This window comes from Eleginops maclovinus, chromosome 19, assembly GCF_036324505.1.
Source record: "Eleginops maclovinus isolate JMC-PN-2008 ecotype Puerto Natales chromosome 19, JC_Emac_rtc_rv5, whole genome shotgun sequence".
In the NCBI taxonomy this organism is placed as follows: domain Eukaryota; kingdom Metazoa; phylum Chordata; class Actinopteri; order Perciformes; family Eleginopidae; genus Eleginops; species Eleginops maclovinus.
In genome coordinates, this window is record NC_086367.1 from 20,950,833 (window position 1) to 20,966,671 (window position 15,839).

The 15,839-nt window shown below is 40.8% G+C and overlaps 1 protein-coding gene across 1 annotated transcript; it reads left to right on the forward strand.

Annotated features, from left to right (window-relative positions):
- The first annotated feature begins 529 nt into the window (after nt 1–529).
- On the forward strand, nt 530–15,136 carry trmt61a (tRNA methyltransferase 61A). Its single transcript, XM_063908801.1, has 4 exons — nt 530–689; nt 1,856–2,201; nt 8,408–8,674; nt 14,469–15,136. Exons 2-4 carry the CDS (start codon nt 1,871–1,873, stop codon nt 14,768–14,770), a joined length of 900 nt encoding a protein of 299 aa, XP_063764871.1. The 5' UTR covers nt 530–689; nt 1,856–1,870; the 3' UTR covers nt 14,771–15,136.
- The last annotated feature ends 703 nt before the right edge of the window (nt 15,137–15,839 follow it).

Here is a 15,839-nt window from a genome sequence, read left to right on the forward strand (position 1 = left end):
AATAACTCATAAAAAAACATTTTTTATTGTACATTCAAATATACGTGTAAGAGATATGTTGTATTTTGAGATTGAGTATCAGAAATATCAAGACAAATATAAATGTTCAAGACAAATATACATGTTTCTATATTAAATACGAGCAATAAGAAATAAGAAAGCATAACAACATCGGTTACTCCCTTTGGATACGTGAATGTTCATAACAATAACTGAATTACAATTATAAATAAATAACTTTAACTTGTAACGGTTTGTTTTTTTACAGTGTGATATAGAAATATTGGTTTATTTTTCACGATTTACAACATAAACATGGTGTAGTACTTATAGACAAAGGGCACCTTTAGTAGAATACCTTTTAGTATTTTTTGTGGAGATTTTGTGCGTACCTAGCAATAAAAAAAATGCTGCGTCTGGAGGTGAAAAGTAGATTTACAAATCACCTGGACTTCCTCTTTGAATTCACTTTGTGTGCGATGCAAGTTTAGAAATCCGTGAAGGCATTGCAACATCCGGTTGTGTCTCCTCAACTTCCTCTGAAAACAACACCACGTGTTTGCAGGGAATGAATGGTGCTGGACAGCCGTTCCACATCCACATTCAAAGTCATTAAGAGCTAAATCTACCGTTTACTGTCCAGTGGTTGTGTTCGTTTAAAACGGCAGAGCACGCGGGTTTTGGAGAAGGTACGTTGAGAGTCCGCCAACGTTTCTGAACGAAGTTAACTGTTATGTGAGCTATCGTTAGCATGCTAGCTAGTTAGCAAGTCATATGAACCTTTAACGTTCAAAGTCACAATTCTGTTAACTTAAAGCTCGTTCACCGTAAACGTGTGCTTACAGACATGCTGCACTGTGACCCTGTTGTATGGTTGAAGTTAGAAACTGTGTTCATTTCTTTAAGTTAAGGTGAAAATGGGACCCAATCTTCTAATGTTTAGGTACCTAACACTGCAATAACCAGTAACGTTTGCGTCAGTTGGGATCACCTGTTGCCAAATTAGCTAACTGTTAGCTTAGTTTAACGTTACAGAAAAGCTACAAAAAACTAAGTATGTCTCCTTAGATTACCTGAGGCAAAATGAGTCCCTAACTAATTAACTTACTTACTATAACCAAACACAAGCCTATCTAAATAAACTTCACCCTAAACATGGAGCACAACCATACGTTACAGAAAAACATTACTTAAAGCAGAAACCATCGACACAAACACCTAAGAAACATTAGAACTGTAACAATGGTAAATCATTCCTTTCACTTACATCTTCTCAATGTTGTCCGACATATTTCTTTCGTGAAGCAGCCAAAATTGAACCCCAGCTTCTCTCACAGGTGTTGCGCTTAAATGAAACGACTGTTGTTCTTCCGTTTGAAAGTGCTGTTTTTATGTGAATAACGGTTAGTGCGCGTGATGCTTCGATTTAAACTAATATAGACAAACAGCTGTTACCGTGACAACAATAACTGAACTGCCTAATGTAAAGTGAATTTGACTGAAGAAGAAGAACATAAATATACTTTAAACATGTGACAATATTAATGTATTAATACAGCTTCTTATCTAATATCCTGTCTGTATTGTTTGGAAAGTATATATGTGTATTGAAATCATGCAGTAGGGATTTCAGTGCTCTTTATTTTGTCCAAAACAGCTTTTCCTAGGACTATAGGTTATGTTTCCTACACTAGAAAACTGATGTTATTACATTTGATCCTACTTTATTTTATTCTTAAATGGAGTAACTGTTTGGAAATCCTGTTTGGCAATAAATCAAGTTATTCTGATTCAGATTAATAGTAGTTTTCCATGTGGAGTTTTGATCAAATCATAAATCTCTTTCCCTTTGCAGGTATTGTTTCTAGCCATGAGTTTTGTGGAGTATTCGGATTGCATTCGGGATGGGGACGTCGCCATCGTGTACCTGGGCCACGAATCCATGACGCCAGTGAAGGTGAAGCAGGGCGCCCAAACACAGACGCGCTATGGGGTCATTCGTCACTCTACGGACCTGATCGGACGGCGCTACGGTTCAAAGGTCACCTGCAGCAAAGGTGGCTGGGTGTACGTGCTTCATCCCACACCTGAGCTGTGGACCGTCAACCTGCCGCACCGCACACAGATCCTGTACACCACCGACATCGCCACCATCACCATGATGCTGGAGCTGAAGCCGGGGTCCGTCGTCTGCGAGTCAGGTGAGGCTTACTGCCAATTAATGATTGGAAAATACCTTTTAAGAAACTTTAAATCAAGAAAAAAGTAATGAGAGAACCTGGCTTCATCTAAAGTGAATGGTTTTAGCGTACAATGTTTTTGTACTCATAAAAAACAATTGTATTTGACAATTGCGAAGGTGACACAGGATTATCTGTTTAGAGAGTTAATTCAGCAAGAAATGTAGTCGTATTACGAGCACTACTTTTCAAACCATTAATCAATATGCAAAAGATAAAACAATAAACAGGAATTCTACAAATAATTACACATTAAAATAGTCACCAGATAGTCCACAAAGACCGGCAAAAACGTGTGTTGAAGAAAACAAGATGGTTCAATAACCAAATAGAAAAAAGCCACAGAAACATATCCAGTAACAAATAATAGAAGTTAATAATGTTAGAATAAAATAAAAAGGATAAACCTATGATGCCTGATGATGGCTTTAATTTTAATTGGTTTTAATGGTGGAATGAAGCTTGAAGGAGGAATATTACTGATTGATATATTTGGGTCCAGTTGCTTTGGATACCATTCTGATTACATACTTTAAATAGGTGAGGTTTTGAATGCATCTTTAATTAAATTGCGCTATTTTCAATGTGTGTTATTAGTACTTATTTGTAAGTGAAGCATCAGTATTTTTCTACACCCCTTTTTCCTGATGGGTTATTTAGCATTACTGCAGGCATTATTTAATTATATTAAAGCCATAAATCTCTACCTCTGCAGCTTTAAGAAGCGCCTGGTTTAATTCTAGCTGTTCACACCTTTTTGAGTCTGATCTTTTGTTCCACAGAGCCTCAGCTGTTGAAATTACACATCATGTGATGGTTCACAGATGTGCCTAACACAATTATGTAACACAATATTTGTTGACATTGTCCTCTTTTGTCTCGCCTTCAGCTCCTTGGTCTATTTCTATTTCCGTCTTATTTTTTACAATGCTATCACTCTGGATGCTGGTGTGTTTTTCCGCCTAGCTGCAGTCTCTTCCAGTCCAAGGGCAGCGGTTGGGGGATGGGCGAGGATGTTAATATGTGCGCTGGTGCAGTGCTCCATCATGTTTTAGTGCTGGCAGCCCTGCGCATGTCACTTCATTGATTGTACTTAGAGGAAACTGTGTGTGTGTGTGTGTGTGTGTGTGTGTGTGTGTGTGTGTGTGTGTGTGTGTGTGTGTGTGTGTGTGTGTGTGCGTGTGTGCGTGTGTGCGAGGTTGGTGGTGAATGAGCTCGAAATGAAAACTGTTAAGTCAGCAACAGGGCTGTGCTATCTGCATTGGTACCGAATTACTCTTGACTTTTTTTCAATGCATATTTAACACTGGCATTAGATAAAAACCATTACTTTGCATGTCTCCTCACATTTCAGTTCAGACGAGTCATGGTTTGAATATCAGATACAAGTCCCGGTTATTAAATCCCGAATGCAGCATTTTATTAGCTGCACACTTGAGTATTGTTACAAGTCGCTGAGGCGCTAATCAGCATTTTATATGACACAGTGGTGCCTCACACTATTCAGGCTGAAAGTCTTTAAGCAGTACATGCTCTCCTGTGGAGGACTTTCTGACAGGGAACTGTATAAACACGCAATGATTAGAGGCGATCATTTTGCTGGTGGTTCTGCCTACAAGCAGAGCATTTTCTGAAGGAGCATTCGGTCATATAGAGGGGTCACCTTGGCCGAGTGTTTGAAGCAAACTATTCTCTTTTGTTTTTTTACCTGTATCAGAGCTTCATAATACTCATTGTCATTCAAGGGCTTTTGAGTCATTATATTAAAGGGGCCTTAGTAAGTAGATTTTCAGGTTTGTATTGGTATGTAGTGTCTCTACTGGGACATGTCTCCATGCTTTAATGTTCAAAAAGCTCTTTATGTTTCTCGTACTGTCTGTGCTGCAGCACCTCTTTTCACCCTCTGTCTGAAACCAGAGCCCAGTCTGCTCTGATTGGTTAGCTGGTCTGCTCTGTTGTGATTGGTAAACTGCTTAGAGATGTCCTGCCCCCTTAGCCTATCATGTACAGTTAGTTGGACACCTAGCCAATCAAAGTGATGTCACTATGTTACTGAAGTTAGCAAAGGAGTCCAATGGAAGAGTTTCAGGCTGGGAGTGTGAGAGAGAAACTCCCTTTGGATGGAACAAAGGGATTTTAGCCTTTGCAGACCATTTACTTGCATAAAAACATGTATAACACATAACAGTGAAGAGAAAACCCCAAAAAGAACAGTAGAGCCTTTTTAAAATACACTGTACAAATACATGCACATTCATCACAGTTATTTAATAGCAGCAAACAGACGCACACAAACAAAATGCCATAAGACTCAAACATTAAGGGGTTTACTGAAGTCTACAGAGACAGAAGTGGGTTAATGGTTCGAGAACTTTACTCTTTACTTTCACTTTCTAGGTTTGCCTGCAGCGAGTTCTTTGACCTCAGGCTTGGTTTTTTTGCGTCTCGTCTAGGGATAACACCACGATACTATCTGAAAGTACTGGAGGAGTTGACCTACAATTTAATAGGCCAGCAGCCCCCCTCCCCCACAACCGCCACCATTTTCTTCTTCTTCTCGTACAGTAGCTTCCCACAGACTTGACGTCTTGTTCTGTGAGCAGATTAGAAACACTGATATGAGTCACGGGTTGCTATGACCCTTTGTATCAAAGCAAATCTCTGTTTTGTTTGCAGAAAAACAAAGTTCTGCAACAATTGAGTAACAGTCTGCTTTTCAGTACACTTAAAACTAAGGCAAGTTTAGGGTGTGTCTATTCTCGATGAAGAGCTGACAGCCGCATTAACCACCAACTCTTTCAGCTGACACACGTCTAAGGCCGGTGTCAAACACAGTAACATTTCCTCTTCATGACAACCAGAAACACGTGGTTAGTTATCACTTCTCTATTTCATGAAACAAATGTAGATAGCACAACTGAGTGTCAGACAATACTAATGCAAACATAGAGCTGCAGGATCTAGTCCTAGAACCTGGAAATGAGTTACCATTTCAGTACTTTTGGTCCACACAAATCAATGGGTTTTTGAACAGTAAAAACACCCAACTCTGGAAGTTGTAAGCTTTCGAAATGTCTTAAATATGGCGGTTGCTATAAGTGTCTTAATGCAAGATGTTGCAAGGGAACTAAAACAGGGAAACTCATCTAATCAGTGTGTAGGTTGTTTGCTTCTTACTTCTGGCATTGCGTTTATCCTCATAAAACATAAGTGGTGTTCATTTGTAATCGACATCTTGCTGAACAAACGAGTTAGTACTAAACAGCTTTATTTGCCACAACGTTTATTTGAGAGATCCTATTGCATTTTTGTTGAGGAAACCAGTCTGATGTTCCTGTTTTCACAGGTTTCAGCCTTTTGAGTGCAAACTGACTATAAGCACTACTGATTCAGAGGAAGGTTTGACTCAAACCAAGACTCTCATCTTCTCAGTGCATAGATTTATCGCCAGTTTCACACGACAACAATCAACCGTTTTGTAGAATTGATCTTTCCCTCAAAGTAACTATGTACCTTCTTGTGAAAAAAGCCAGCTTTGGGACCCAATTTTAAACCATGTGCTCTATAAACACACCTATTTGGTCTGTACACTCCTCTGACATGATGTTACACAAAACTGCTGATGTCATGTGTATTTCTGCTGGACTTGGTGATGTGCTTGGATGTAAAATGAAGCTGTCAGACAGCTGGCATGAAGCCTTAGGTCCATAGTCGGGTTCTGATTGATTGTCTGTTTAATGCGGATTGAGTTCAGATTCTATTTGACATCTGGGCTCGCCCATCAAGTCTGCTGGAGACATACAGCCATTTCCTCTCAACAGTAAACTGTATAAGCAGCATCAGAATGTGAGGCTGGCGTTTGGAGTGCAGCTGTGTTAAACAGCCTTATTAATGTGTCATGCTCCTGTAGTGCCACATATGGAGGAAATGGCTTCACATTTGCATAGGGATTGAAGTTAATTAGTTCTGAAACCAAACAACTGAAAGGAATGTTTAGTTAGTTCTGCTTTTATCTTAATGTTGGTTACATATATTTTGATTCTTGATTAGATTACATTGGATTAGAGTACATGTGCAGAGACAATGAAATGGTCAGCATCCAACCAGAAATGCAAAAGAAGCAGTGAACGTGGAAAAATGTGAAAGATAACAGCACTTCCTTGGCAACATAAAGTAAAGTCAGGAGACAATCAGCTCAGTAAGTCCTTCCTGCATGACGATGAATAAATACAAATCTTTTAATCACTAATGATGTAATTCAAACTCTCAATAATCTTATCTGGGAGATAAAAAAGGCTCTTTCTGCTGCCGTGGTTTTGTAACGCACTGTACAGCTGCTGCTGTTATTATCTGCATATTTACATCAGAGTGACCCAATTCCTTCGCTGTACTACATCCATCCACAGTTTCCGCATTTACCATGGTTCCATCCGGATTAGAAGTGTGAGGTTTTAGCAGTTCGAAGTGCTGCTTTGGGGTAAACATTACCCTCTTTGTCGCCAGCCGAACAAAGGCAGCGGTGATGTAATGCAGAGAAAGAAAGAAGGGGCGGGGGGGGGGTGTCTGCTGCTGTGCCCTCAATGCTTCAATCCTCCTCTTTACTCTAACTGCAGGACACATAAGCAGTCTACTCAACCTGTTCTGCCATCACAGTTTAGATGATATTCTGAGGATTATTTTTGAACATTACATAAAATGTTTCTTTTCCCCTAGCCCTTCAATCATCTTGTTATGTTTGATAAACACTACTTTCATCTTATATGCTATCCTTTATCCTATCCAGCCCTACTCTAGACATGTATCGTTCTACTGTTGATATGTAAACATTACTGTTTTTACTTCATTGTAATGTCCCAATTTTGGATCCTTAATGTGCATCTGTCTTTCTACATCTCTCTTCAACAAGCTGTGTGTTAGCAAGATGGCTGCAGCACAAAGAGGGTACACTCAGAAATGTAGCATCCACTTACCAGCGGGGTGGAGAGAGGTGTGTGTGTGTGTGTGTGTGTGTGTGTGTGTGTGGTGTGTGTGTTGCAGGAACAGCTGTGAGTTCATTGTGTAGACTGTCTCAGAACAGGGGGAAGCTCTGAGCATCATTTCTGAGACAAAACAAGACGTGTGTTTGAGGTTTCTCTGAGATCTCAAAGTGTTGCGTTTCCATCCGAAGTGCTACTTTTTTTTTTTTTAATCTGGTTTGAGGACCAGATCGATGGTGATGGGAGCAAAATGTGATGGTGCAGTGTGTTGATTTTCACAGTTTAGATGCAACATAATGTCTAAAAGAAATCCCAAAATGATGCATGCGCCACTGGTGCTTTGTGCACATGCTTATAGCAACGATGCGGTAGATGCTATAATCCAAATGTGTTCAAATGAAATGTTGCTGCAGCTGGGGAACTGGGTCATGTATAATACAGCTTTGATCTTAACCCTTTGATAGCCATATTCAGAGTGGTTCTAGAAAACACCTGAAACAAAATCAGCTGATCTGTAAAAATTGGACACAACCCATAATGTTCATTTATTTGCCCTCCCTTAACTGATATTCTCACTTGGTATTATTTGAATGATACGTAGAGAGCTTTAAAATGTTTAAATAAGTTTTCGCTGCCCCCAGCCGTGGCGCAATTGCTGGGGACCTGCGTACGCCGGCGACCCTGGTTCGATTCCCGACCCGTGGTCCTGTCCGGATACCGCCCCGACTCTCTCTCCCACTTTCCTGGCTCTCTCCACTGTCCTATCCGATTAAAGGCAAAAAAGCCCCCAAAACATATCTTTAAAAGAAATATGTATATATATGTTTCTGTATGTCAGTAATGAATGTGGCTTTATCCGGAGTTTGTTGTATTTTAAGGTTAAGATAAAATACAGATGGATATAAATAGTTTTAGAGCTGCAACTAACGTGGTTTTTTTATTTAACTGTTGAATATTTTCTTAATTAATTGGGTTATAAAATGTTCATGTTTTCCCAAGGCGACATCATAGAGGCTCACACTACAGGACATTCTGATGATTACCAAAAACACGTCAGCAATAAAGTGCATACAGTCAAATCCACAGGGAATTGGTGCACAGCTTTTAAGCCCTTTATTTTGAATGGTTCAGAATCAAAGTGTATCTGGGTTCCTGCTGTCTTCATCCTCCCTGTTTGTGTCTCTGTTCCAGGGACGGGTAGCGGCTCCCTCTCCCATGCCATCCTGAGAACCATCGCCCCCACAGGACACCTGCACACAGTGGAGTTCCACCAGCAGCGGTCGGAGAAGGTGTTGGAGGAGTTCGTAGAGCACCGAGTGGATCACCTGGTCACCGTCAGGAACCAGGACGTGTGCAAAGACGGGTTCGGAGTGAGCGGGGTGGCCGACGCCGTCTTCCTGGACATCCCCAGCCCCTGGGAGGCCATCAAACACGCTAAGGCTGCGATGAAGAAACACGGTAAGACTCGTTCAATGCATGGGTCCTTTATCTGAGGACGCAAACAATGGAGTCTTTCAAGATCAAACTGACTTCCTCCTTTTCCTCTGTTTGTGTTTTTGCCAAGAGGTGGATGTAAGATTCTTGCAGCAACTGTTGAAGAAAAAAACGCCCAATTTACAAACAAATGAAACACGAGGGACATTCTAGTGGAATATAAATTGTTCTAAAGGAATAAAATAATTTGCCTACAATTCACAACACTGCATGCTCAAAAATGTTAATGAATAATATCATATCAATAATATCTGGGCCGATATCTTAAATGACATATTATCGAAGAGGGCTTTTCATCCAGTACAGCACACCACACCCTTTCAACATTGCATTGACTACTAAAAACTCCCCAAAAGACACCCTACATCTAACATGGGAAAAAAAATGAAGACTCCTCAGGGAGAGCGACGTCACTCTCCATCGGTGAATCACAGAAAAACCTCCTCGTGGCTTCTGTATTAATTAACAGTTTAAGGTCATTTTAAGGTCATTGGTCAGTTTTTAAATTAGTTTGAGAAGCTGATATTGGAAAATACCCCACATTCATTAAGGTAATATATCCCCAGTCTGTACTACAACAACAACAGTATGCATGCCAAGAATCTTTGGCAATCACAGTGGATGAAACAACTGTGATGTCTCGCGGGGACGGCTTGCTTTTTGCTCTGCTTCAGTTTGATTTGATGTTTGCCAAGTACTGAGGTCGTCATAGCTTTGTATCTGTCAGCTGTTAGTATTTATTTAAATAGTATCTGTGGTCACAACTTTGGATCCAACCAGGGTTGTTAAGAGCACCAACCTCTAGTAAAAATAATTACATTTAACATGGAGTATGTTGCAGAGGACGTTTTGCTAATCAGCACATTTTTTGCTTCCATAACTTTACCTGTCTTGTCTCTTGTGTTTTTTAATAATTATTTGGAGATGATGCTACTAGCCAGGAACAAGCTTTCAGGATTCGTTGTGAGATGATTAAAAGAAAGCTGCAGGATGACCAGGACATGGTCATGCCAACTCACCAAGTCCTCCCAATTAATGCAACATTTTTTCTTGGAAAGTCGTGTGGAACATTATTCGAAATGCACTGGACCTTGCAAAATCCTCAATACTTCTGCACAGTTGTATTATCCTCTGTCTTAAACACTGTGGTTTTTATGTACATGTATTCACTTTCTTATCTGGTTATGCATCCGTCAGAAGTAGTTGTTCCATCACCATATTTCCAAACTGAAAACGCCTCTCTATATATATATATTTTCATGGCTTTTTTTTAAGGAAATGTCCCCCCCCGACTTTTCTGTGACTCGACCTGACACAGCACGAACATGACCGGGCACATTTTAAAAATACCAGCCAGTGATTTTATTTCCCCCGCGGCCGCGCCGACCATCGATCCGAGCCGACACAGCTCTTATTAACTTTGTCCTTGTGTTTGTGTGTGTGTTTGTGTGTGTGTGTGTGTGTGTGTGTTCTCGGTCGCAGGATAAACTCATGTTAGGGTTTCTGTGGCGACCAGAAGCTGCGGCATGTCTGGACAGGTTGGCAGTTCACTAAGGTGGTCAGAAGGAGAGTCAGGGTTTATATTGTTTAGGTTCAACAAATAACCAGTTAATGATTCTCGTGTCTTGTCCTCTATATGCCTTACTGGTTGAATACCTTTTTGGAGTCAACATTAGGGATTGGCTTGTTTTGTCTCAATGAAGAACAATAGTGCATATGCTGATACTACATCATTCCCTCAAATACTTTTGTTTTAGACAAAATAAACTCAGTGACTGTTGAGATGCACAGGATCAGTGAATTCTGATTACATGCTCATGTTTCTGAGACAAACAAATGCAGCATAATTTTAAACAGTAAGCCTCAATATGAAGAGGAATGCTGCTCTCCCTCCTCCTCTCTGAATCCCTTTTATGGTGTCACTGCTACATATTCCTTTCATGAGCTGTTGACCCTAACATGCGCGCACACACACACACACACACACACACAGACACTGATAAATAGAGTGCAGCCATTGTCGAAGCAGGTCCCATGACCATACAGGGTTATGCTGCAGGGAGGGAGAGCCGGTGAATGTGGCTCCATAAGGAAAGGCTTGGTTTACTTTCCCACTGGATGTTTTCTCTGGAGAACCAGGGGCACGCTGAGCACTAATGCCCCCCAAAAACATTTAACATAAATGCCAAAATGAAGCAAAGGTCCCCTGGGAAATCTCTGAGGTGTTTAGCACCACCTGACAGGAAGCGACTCCGTGTTTTAGCAGATTAGCTGTTTGCAGAGTGGCAACGACAAGTGGCAAGACGTATCACCCACAGCCCAGATTCATCACCCTGTTGTTAATTTTTCTGCACAAACGAAGATTTGCCCTCCGGCTCTAGAAATAAAGTATTGGTTCGCTGCAGTGCTGAGCATGTAAGAGCTGTAACTCTTCCAGTGTTTTGGCCTGCAGCCTTGTCCTGGACTGGGAGAAAGAACCTGACTGACTCTCCCTCCCTGCTCGCTCTAAGACTCTTTTATTAGGAAACTATAAAGCAAACATGTCCCCGTGAACTCAAACGCTCAACAACCCGATAAGGGAATCATGGGTTTCACATGTGTATAGAATCCATTCATGCACGTAAGGTTGATATTTAGGGTTATTAATACCCGCCCTTGTATAATCATCTACCAGACCCCTCCCTGTGTGTACGGTTGTTGGGAAGAGGTGTGTTTATGGCAGTCTCGAGGGGAAACACTGCTCCTGTTAGCTGAAGGAACGTCTGCAATCTTAAACAACCCCGAATAGTAATGTTTGTCGGACACAAAGGACCCTTCAACAAGGCTGCCCTCTGCAGACGTGTTCTTTATTTCATTCAGTCTCTCAGCAGGGGGGGTTTTTGAATATGAAGTTTGATTTATTTCAGTGTCTCGCATTATTCCTGCAGATTATTCCCCTCCAAAGTGTGAGCTCAGCTTTAATGAGCAGAATAAAGGAAACAGGCGAGGAGTCGTGGCTTGAAAGCGGTGGAGAAGCAGGATTTGAATACTAATGGCTGGATTGAAGAGAGCGCTTGTGGTGCCTTGAATACAGAGTTGGACTTTAGGAAGGACTACTTTAAAGTCCACTTTAAATGTGTTTTGAATTCAAACGTTTGTGTTTATACCTCAAATTCAGAATTTTCCTCAAAGCATATACAACCAACAAAAAGTATATCAAATGGAAATGAGAAAACCATTTGAAAGGTGGCGATTAGTGTAGTGATGAATACAGAGAACTATGAGCTGAATCATCGACTTTATGGCCCTTTTTATAAGACTCTATTTATCTGTCCGTTTTGAAATTTACTGTCCTGGCTCCTTCCCAAACTCTCATAGTGTGGACTTAATAGGAAAAGCTGTAAAAACCCTACCTGCAGCAGCAAATAGCTGACAGACGAGTAAGATACTAGCTGGCTGTGGACTAGGGGAGGGGGGGTGTAGTGGGTCCTCCTGTGAGAAAGTTTAACATTGTCCACTTAGAAATATATGACTTCATACCATTTTGGACCATTATTATTACCATATGTGTGTACAAAAAGATAGGAAAAGCTTAGGTGGATTATAGATAAACACCCAATACAGCTCTAACTAAAGAGGTCCACAGGGGACCAACCAGAACCGTTAGATCTGGGAGAAGTCGTTTTATTTATTTAGATGCTCTCCACGTTGGTTTTACATTCACCTGGCTTAAGTTGTGCCTATAAGGCCTTATAATGGTAGATAAAACCCTGGCTGGAGAAGAAACATGAGCATTAAACTCCGAATTGAGCAGTTTTATCCCTCAGGCGCTGGTGGAGACCAAAAACAGAGCAAAAAGGGAGGGAATATTGGACTCATATTTATCACATACAAACAAAAAGACACCTCCTGATAAATGACCATGTTTCTCTGTAACTGGATGTGGAATAAAGCCAAGTACACATTATCAACCTAAAAGTTCATTATTTGTGTCTCCAAGTTGTCTCCACTAGTACCAAGGTCAGCTCTTACAGGTTATAGACAACAATCGTATTATTCATGCATACCCCCTTCTCGCTGATATTTTGATCATTTTATCAGTGCAAGTGTTATTACATGACATAGTTTGAGTTGGAAACAGTGAGTTGCACTGAAGTCATGACGCACTACACTTGTTTGAATAGCCCTTATCTAAACAAGGTTACAAAGTGCTTCACAAAATACATGAGAATTACACCAAAAAAGAAATGTAACAAAACAAAATGTAGTTGGAATGACAACAACTTGTAAATAGTCTCATCGTCTCATCGTGTTTCGTTAAAGCCTCCCTTCTCCAGCTGCACGGGTCAGAGTCACATTCTTCGCTCTTCAGGTCAGCCGGTGAAAGTTGCCTTGGCTTGCTGCTCGTACCTCCCGCTGCGAAATCACTGCAGGGTTTCATTAAGAGACGAAAGGCCTCCTCAAAGAAGTGATCTGAGTTTATTCCAGCGCCGGTTCATCCCCTGATGATCCTCAAACTGCAGCCTGCAGCCCGCCAGGTCACAGGCCTGGATTGTGAGGGAAGACTATCTGTTTTCAAATGTTCTTTCGTGTGTAAGATAAACAAGTTATTAATAGTAGTAGTATTAGGAGTTTCCCCAGAGTAGACTTGATGTCTCCTCAGTCCATATTGAGTTTATAAGTCTCGTTTTTAGATAATTTATCATGTCCATGGCCGTAATTCTTCCAAACATAACAATGACAACTCCTTCTGCTTCTTTCTTTTTGCACACTATCACAATAAAGGATGCACAGATGGTAGAAAGTGTCCTCTTTTTGAGTGTTTTTATGCTCTTTTGTTTAATCTCAGAAATAAGCACTAAGAGAACAAGGCGTGTTTTAAGACGGAGTTATTTTCTGTTGGCAATTCCTGTTTCTATGTCTGTGTTCCTGGTTTACATCATCCTGGGTTTTTTGGACAACCAGTAGACCGAAAGTCAGTGCTTCTGGGTTTTGTACGTTTTGACAGCAGATGATTTTAAAGTAAACATTGCAGGTTAGTATGTTTATCATTAGCTCTGGACGTTGTCTTTGTTCCGAAACGGTTGCAGAAATCATTTCCTTCAGGCAGTCGAAGTGTTGTTGGTATTTCCACAGATTTTTCCCCCTTAAAGATATCTGCGAAAAATACCAGGTATGGTTAGGAAATGTAAAGTGCCACCGACTTATTTATTCTTAGAGGCCATGATCTGGAAAATGTGGAGAACTGGACCAATTTGCTATCTATGAAGAAACTCTTCAAGAAGTTTATTTTGTCTAAATTGTTCTCGTATAATTTATTTTCAACTCCTATTAAAGTCTTATTGACCACTTATTTGTTTTTACTTTTCTCCATTTATCCAGATTTATGAACTGTTAACTGAAATGCATGCTCTCTAATTGGTTAGACCGGTATAAATCAAAATCCTCTGCAAGCATCTAACAAACATCATGTAGCATCGTTAGCTGAAATACTGCCGGACGTCTAAGTTGCTGTTCAGCTACTTTCCAATCTTTCATCCGCTAATGCACAAGTCAGATGTTCAGTTCAGATTTGGCTAAAAAGTGAATATGCATGTTGTACTTGTAGTATATTTATTTGTTTCAGTGGTGATGAAACTGGCCTTTAGTCTCTAGTGAGGCCTAAAATGAGCATGAAAAGGACAGTTTGAGCACAAAAGAAGACATATTTGTCGCTGATCTTCTGATTATTTTTAAGGAACAATTTGTTGAACAACTGTCCTCTCTCTCTTCTCTGCAGGAGGTCGGGTGTGTTCCTTCTCTCCGTGCATCGAGCAGGTTCAGAAGACGTGTTTGGCGTTATCAGATCACGGTTTCGAGGAGATCAACACCCTGGAAGTCCTGCTGAGGGTCCACGACGTGCGCACCATCTCCCTGCCGCAACCGGACTTCGGCCCGGAACCTTCTGCTCAGATTCAGCCCGACTCCACCGTGAAACCACCTCAAAAGCACACCTCCATCGCTGTGAAGACCACCACCCCACCCAGAGAAATACCCGGGCACACAGGGTACCTCACCTTCGCTACCAAACCCAGAACCTAATTGTTCTTAATTTACCCCAGCAGCAAACAGGATGTGGTTTATAATCTCGCTTCAGTGTGTTTTCATGTACATTAATGAGGCGGTGATAATCCAGCGGGGCACCAGGCTCCTCCAGGTCCCGGCTGGCACTGCAGCAGCGAGAGGATTTACACTTTGTGTTACATAACTTCATCCTCCCGTCACTTGGCACCAGGTTTGTTGCTTGCATCAAGCACAAATGAATCCATTTCATTTGAGAAGAGAGGACTATACTTTGTCTCCCCTTTTTATATCCTTTTTAATCTTTCATTTGTTGGGGGACAGCCTTTTTTTTTTCCATTTTGTGTACTTTTGTATTCAAGAAAATACAATAAATGTGTAAAAGGATTCTTGGTTTCCTTTGTTCTGTTGCATCGAAAGCAATAAAAAAGTAGAATCTGTTTACCAGCTGATAATGCATTGAAGTGCTCTAGAGCAAGACACAATCAGACCCATGATCATTCAGAAATAAGTGAAGAAAAATATCAAAGTCTACAGCCAAATAACCAAAAAAAGGAGCAAAAAGACAACCGTAAAGGACCAAATCCAGACACTATCAACTGGCACACATACAAGAAGCACATAAATACCAGAAAAGTAAAAATGCAGAAACACAACAGTCCTATTTTCCAACTTTTATCCAACTAGAGTGACAAATTAAAGTCTTTGAAACACACTTTGACATGTTTGACGTTCCATGCAAGTGTCTCCCTGCTCTGGAGCCCAGAGCAGAATGAGTGCAGTGAAACACTGAAACAGACAGAGGAGCTTCTTCTTTTCACACCTCACAGATTATCAAAACCAAAACTGACTGACTGAACCGACTCATCGTGAGCTTTTCCATTTCCCCTCTTTGATAAAAAAAAGAGAGAGATCCAGTGCATGGAAAATCATTACTGCTGTATCAGTTTGAGTTTATTCTCATTCTTTCTTCCCTTCTCATTTGGCAGCATCTTTTTTATCTCATGTTTTATTAAATCAGGTTTTTCTTTCTCCAACCTGACTGCTGTCAAAACCTCCTGCTGCATTCAGAGTCTGTCGGGACATTACG

Coding starts and splice junctions, on each gene's coding strand:
- trmt61a (XM_063908801.1), top strand. CDS start 1,871: ATGAGTTTTGTGGAGTATTCGGATTGCATTCGGGATGGGGACGTCGCC. Junction 2,202..8,407: donor GTCCGTCGTCTGCGAGTCAG/GTGAGGCTTACT, acceptor TCTCTGTTCCAG/GGACGGGTAGCGGCTCCCTC. Junction 8,675..14,468: donor GGCTGCGATGAAGAAACACG/GTAAGACTCGTT, acceptor TCTTCTCTGCAG/GAGGTCGGGTGTGTTCCTTC.